We start from the raw sequence: 5,803 nt of genomic DNA on the forward strand, positions 1-5,803 counted from the left end.
TGTGTTTAAACAAATAGTTCCTTAATTAACTAAGAATCCCTCAAGCGGGGTGCAATGCTTGAGATCGCGTTATGGTGAAGTGTACTAATCAGCACTGACTGGGTTCCATGGCCTTACTTAGCAGAGGTACAGCTTACAACAATCATTGTGCTTCAGCATGCACGTACGAAGTTTATATGCTTGGTGACTACACTAGCATGGTCGGACCGACAATGTACTATGGGCCTAGTTAGATATGTTTACTACGAAAGAGTCCTCACTCGGAATCTAAGGCTCGGTGGACTTACTACTACCGGTGTGCCTCAGTCAAACTTACGTTGTATCCGATAGACTTCTCTTACCAAGGGGTGACACAGATAGTGTACTCTGAATCGGGGTTCTCTACTTTCCAATAACAGAGCCGATAACTACGTTCTGTTAGCAGAAAAAGCGATTGAGTTTAAAGCATAATCGGAAAGCATCTCGACAACATACACAAACCATAACATTATTTCGGCATTATAACTAACTACACCATAGCATACACTAAAGATAACTACTCGCTAATCATAGTAACAATATCATTAATCATAATAATGGAAGACATTATGTTAAGACAAAGGATAGAAGTACCGGTAGAATAAACGAGTTCCGAATACAAAAGTGACAACTTCAAACTCCAGACCGCCTCTAATACAATCTTCGGCGTTCTTCTCCGGGTACTAGGTTTCTCACACGGAGTCGAAGACCTTGAAAGTATGACTAATTATTGTAGAAAGAGAGAGAAAGAAATGAATTGAAGTGTGTGTAGAAATGAATGCAAATGGCCCTTTAAATAGGCACAAAACTGGATGGGGCTGGCTGACAGGCCGTTTGGCAGGTCTGCTGGCAAGCCGTTTTCACAGGCCGGTGTCTAGGGCAAGTCGTTTTCACATGTCGGTGCCAAGGCAGGCCGTTTGTGATGTGGCAAGCCGGCTGGCAGGCCGTTTGCTGCCCTGGTCTTGATGTTTTTCTTGGATCGTTTTGTTCGTTCCCGGGTTCGTAACTTGGTTTTCGGGGTCGTAACTTGTCTTTCACGGTTTTCGCTCTAGAATCTTCGTTTTAGCTCCGATTCTCTTGATTCTTTTTGCACCGTCTTCGTAATTACTTGATCTTCACTTTTAACCGACAAAGCGAGTATTTTGACGATTAAGCTTGGAACTTTATTGTTTTTACTCCTCTTAGTATATATATTTATATTTATAATATATTATGTAAATGTAATGTAATGTAATGAATAATAGCACACTAACATGATAAAGTTCGGAAAGAATCGTTTTTAAAATTACTTTTGATTATAAGTTGTCTATAAAGTAAATATAAATATAAATGATAAAGTTGAATGGGAGATCTATAATTCCAACGGAAAAGGACATATTAGAGTAGACATCAGGTTCGGAAAGCATCGTTTTCCATCACAGAACACTATGACATCGAATGCAAGGGATTTGTTGTGCTTCTTTTCATAAACTATCACAACTACCCCTTACACTATTTTATAATTAACTATTAGGCCCTCAGATTAGATTACTTTTTGTACCAAACTTAGACACGTAGTATGATATAAAGCCAAATATACAAATCTGATACTATTAAGAACAAGACGTCAGATAGTAATAGAACTTTTAACATTAAGGCCTAATTTAACGAGGCTTGTAACGTGTTCATCATGATTTTTGACCTAGCATGTTGGCGGCACGCTACTAGTGCGGCGTGCTGGTGGGTTTAAAATGTTGGCGTGCTGATGGCTGTCATGGATTCAATGCTTCGCGTGTTAGGTTGATGGGTCGACGTGGCTTCTTCCAATTGCAAGGTCGTCCTGTCAATTTTATAGGTCCTGTTCAATAAACAAAAGTGGGCTTTTCATATACGAATTTTTTTATATATATAATAATAAGTTCAATAATACTAATAAAGACATAAGTAAATCTTAATTAAGGGACGTTGATTATGTTTTTTATTTTTACTTTTTAAACTCTTATTAACAAATGAACCTAGGTGCTAATATTAGGCTAATTTTTTGGGGGCCCTACATATATTGGGCCATGTGCTATTGCACGCTTGCACGCCCCAATATCCAGCCCTGCCAATTGGGTCCTTGGAGACATTGTTGACGGTTGCAATGAAATTATGTCAAATATATATACAAATTTATACATTTTTATCCATATATACACTTCACTCAAACACTATTTTGATACTCTTCATACATCTTTTCTCCCGTTTTTTATAATTTTAACTCTCATTTTAATTTCATCCAACTTCTCCAACTTCATCATGACTCCGTGTTTCGTTACATTTTTCCGTTTGTTATGGTGAATTTTTTTAGCGAAGACATGAGACAATATCGCGGTAGTGGGTAAAAAACATAAGATGTTGAAATTACCGGCTTTAATTTTAATTTAGGTTCTTTGTTCGATTTATTAAGGCGACAACCTGATCACGATGCATCGGATTTTTCATATTGTGACGAATACTAGGAAGAACTCTGTTTTCTTAAAAACGAAAACAAATGGGTATGAAATAGTCGGGAAAGCTGTGGTACGCTCGGAACGAATTGAGTTGTACACTAAGAGTATATTTGACGACATTCCTCATACCAGTGGTGAGGAATACCACAACGATTAATTTACGTACTCGTAGTTTTCATTTATGTAATCGTACTTCTATTTGTTTATGTACTCGTAATGTTTAGGATGTTTTAAAATAATGTAATCATAATGTTTAGGGCTTTCAAATAATGTAATTGTATTATTAACTACTCCGTATAATTTAAGTCTATTTTATGAATTTATTATATTTTTATAATTATAGCAGAAGCATGGAGAGAACTTGAGTTGTTAAAAATTAGTTAGTCAAGAGACACGTGTCAATATCCTGTAATGTAGTTAGTTATAGTGGCGGAACTTGAACCCGAATACAGATGGGGTGGGTGTAAAAATTTAATAAATTTTTCATTGACAGCAAAGAGAAACACTAAAAAACCTTATTTTTTGGTAAATTTTTTTTTTTTAATAAATTTTTTTGTTCCGTTAAATCTAGGTGAGGCGGATAGCTCTTTGAGTAAGCCTAGCTTCGCCACTGGTTAGTCATGAACGATGTAGATAAATGTCAACTGTATTAAATATTACAGTGTTGTAATAGAAATGTAATCAATTTTTAGATCAATAAAATGATGTTTTCTTCTCTAAATTCTCTGGAGATCATAACCATCTCGGATAGTTATATCATCGATCACTACAATTATGTTATTTAACTTTCCTTTTGAGATGGTAAACACACATTTTTATGTGACTTAAGTCTAGTTTTAAAACGTATTTGTATCTTTATTTATGCCTTGTTTTTCACTTAACAACACAGAACGTTAGTATCATGGTTCCATACTATAAATTACTTTTATTTATGTACTTCTTGCCAATCCATGACTATATCATACTGTTTACTGCTTCATATTATTACCAACAAACTAATTGATGTACATGAAATGATTGTATATAATTTTGTTTAGCCAAAGTAAAGCCCAACCTCAAGCCCAATATCAAGTCCAAGACCAAACCCAAGACCGAAATGAAGGTTACGCGAATTTACTTTTACTGTTACATTACATTTTACATTACATTGATATTTGAAATTGAAATTAAATTAAAATTGAAGTAGAAATGAAATAAAATAAAATAAAATTGAAAGACTTTTAGGGCTAGGAGTGAGTAGGACTAATTGTTGCAACAAGTGAGGAGAGCGAAGAAGAAGAAGAAGAAGACGGCAAGATGCATTCGTTTGGTTACAGAGCCAATGCTCTTCTCACCTTTACTATTACCATCCTGGCTGCTATCTGTACAATTGCTTCACTTTCTGATACTTTAAACTCCATTTCCCCAACTGCTACTGTCAAGGTTTCCTTTCCTATTAAACTACTACACATACATAACTCAATTTCAATTTCATTTTTTGCTAATTTCATTTTGATTTGGTTGATTTTTCTTTTGTAGATCTTGAATGTGAATCGGTTTCAGAAGAAATCTACCGGAGATGACGAGGTAGTAATTCCTTACTAGTAAATTTGTTTGATTTTCGAATAATCAAACGCTCTAATGGATTCTAGGGCTATGAATTGATGATCAATTTTGGGTAATTGATTCATTGAAGTTGATCTGTTAAGATACCTAATTTTTTACCTAACTCATGGTAGTGTTTTACAACTAATAGCAATGAAATTTTGCTTGTTTATTTAATGTCTATGTATGAAATTTCAGAATTGGAGAGAATTAGATCTACCTGTCTAAATTGATAGTAGTAGAATTTTACTTGATACTGGAACCTAGTTTTAGGTCACGTGGCTAGCAGATGGACCATATTTGTAATTTGGAAATTGACTGTTTATGTGTGGGGGATATAATTCAAAGTTATATATGTCGGATTACATTATTTTATTATAATCATCTGTCTAGGCTTGTGAATTCTCGATTAAGAATCAATTCAAAGTGATATTTGTAATTTTGTAAATGTTGATAGAGGTGAGTACTATGTATTGTTCTGTACGTCTTCTTTTTAATAGTGTTCTGAGATTGCTGAATATTGCTGAAATTTGAGTGTGTATATGTTGAAGGGTGATTGATGGCTTTAACCCTGAACCTCAGTTGCATTGGACCTTAATCGAGTTTGTGTTACATTTGATGATTATTAGCGGTTTAACAATGTGATATCTTTTGCTTATGTGCAGGTCGCAGTCACGCTAGATATATCGGCTGACTTACAATCGCTATTTACATGGAATACCAAGCAGGTTGCATAAGCTAGTTGTTATAATTTTTAATCATTAATCATTATGGTTTGTCTGAAATATTCTTTATGTGGGTTGTACTGATGAGTTAGATATTTGTGGCGACCTTTATGATCATGTTTACAACAGCGTCTAGCTTTCAAGTTCCAACCATTTACACTAAAACATATCCCGGATTAGATTTGCTACAATCCACAACGGATCATGAAATCTATTTTCTGGGGTTCCATTCGTTTGCGTGATCATGATTTTAAAGCCTCATGTCCAACTCATTGCTTTATGTTGTTGGGAAATTCATTATCATTTCTCTTATCTTGCAGGTCTTTGTATTTTTAGCAGCTGAATACAGTACCCCGAAGAACTCCCTGAATCAGGTATGATGTGGACTCTTTCCGAAATTTTTTAATTCTAAATTCGGAATGAAAATTTTTATAAGCATCGGTAAGTTTCAATTGGTGTGACCATATTGTTAAGTTCTTTGTGTTAGGGACTATGTCATTATAATCTCGAATAACGTTTGGCAGGTTTCACTATGGGATGGTATCATTCCTGCTAAAGAAGATGCAGTGTTTTCTATAAAAACTAAGAACAAATACAGGTTCATTGATCAGGTAGTTATCTTTTGCAAAGCATTCTTTTATTAGTTGTATCTTAAATTTTAATTGGTTTGTCAGCTTTAAACTATTATATCTCCATTTTCAGGGAAGCAACCTTAGGGGGAGAGATTTTAACTTAACGTTGCACTGGCACGTGATGCCAAAGACGGGTAAGATGTTTGCAGATAAACTAGTGCTGCCCGGTTTTCGCTTGCCAGAGTCATACAGATAACATGGATAATGTATGATTTGGTAATAACTAGCTTTACTACCGTGAACAATTGTTTTTTCTTGTTTACTTGAGATCTAGCGAAACAAGTTGAGCTTTATGATCTGTGTTAGACATTATACTTTTTAAATTATAGTTATGTGAAATGTGAAATGGAATGGAATGTGGATGTGGACTAGA

General features: G+C 34.8%; 1 protein-coding gene across 2 annotated transcripts; it reads left to right on the forward strand.

Annotated features, from left to right (window-relative positions):
- The first annotated feature begins 3,687 nt into the window (after positions 1 to 3,687).
- LOC139862088 (signal peptidase complex subunit 3A-like) lies at positions 3,688 to 5,803 on the forward strand. Of its 2 annotated transcripts, none has more exons than XM_071850636.1 (6): positions 3,688 to 3,911; positions 4,008 to 4,055; positions 4,739 to 4,801; positions 5,119 to 5,172; positions 5,323 to 5,409; positions 5,501 to 5,803. In XM_071850636.1, exons 1-6 carry the CDS (start codon positions 3,786 to 3,788, stop codon positions 5,624 to 5,626), a joined length of 504 nt encoding a protein of 167 aa, XP_071706737.1. In that variant the 5' UTR covers positions 3,688 to 3,785; the 3' UTR covers positions 5,627 to 5,803. The 2 variants fall into 2 exon arrangements, with proteins under 2 accessions (XP_071706737.1, XP_071706738.1); XM_071850637.1 differs by having other exon boundaries at positions 4,032 to 4,055.

This window comes from Rutidosis leptorrhynchoides, chromosome 8 (assembly GCF_046630445.1).
Source record: "Rutidosis leptorrhynchoides isolate AG116_Rl617_1_P2 chromosome 8, CSIRO_AGI_Rlap_v1, whole genome shotgun sequence".
Classification (NCBI taxonomy): domain Eukaryota; kingdom Viridiplantae; phylum Streptophyta; class Magnoliopsida; order Asterales; family Asteraceae; genus Rutidosis; species Rutidosis leptorrhynchoides.

Excerpts from the sequence above, each read along its gene's own strand:
- LOC139862088 (XM_071850636.1), top strand. The coding sequence starts at position 3,786 with ATGCATTCGTTTGGTTACAGAGCCAATGCTCTTCTCACCTTTACTATT. Across the intron at positions 4,802-5,118 it reads TTACATGGAATACCAAGCAG|GTCTTTGTATTTTTAGCAGC; the intron begins GTTGCATAAGCT and ends CTTATCTTGCAG. Across the intron at positions 5,410-5,500 it reads AATACAGGTTCATTGATCAG|GGAAGCAACCTTAGGGGGAG; the intron begins GTAGTTATCTTT and ends CTCCATTTTCAG.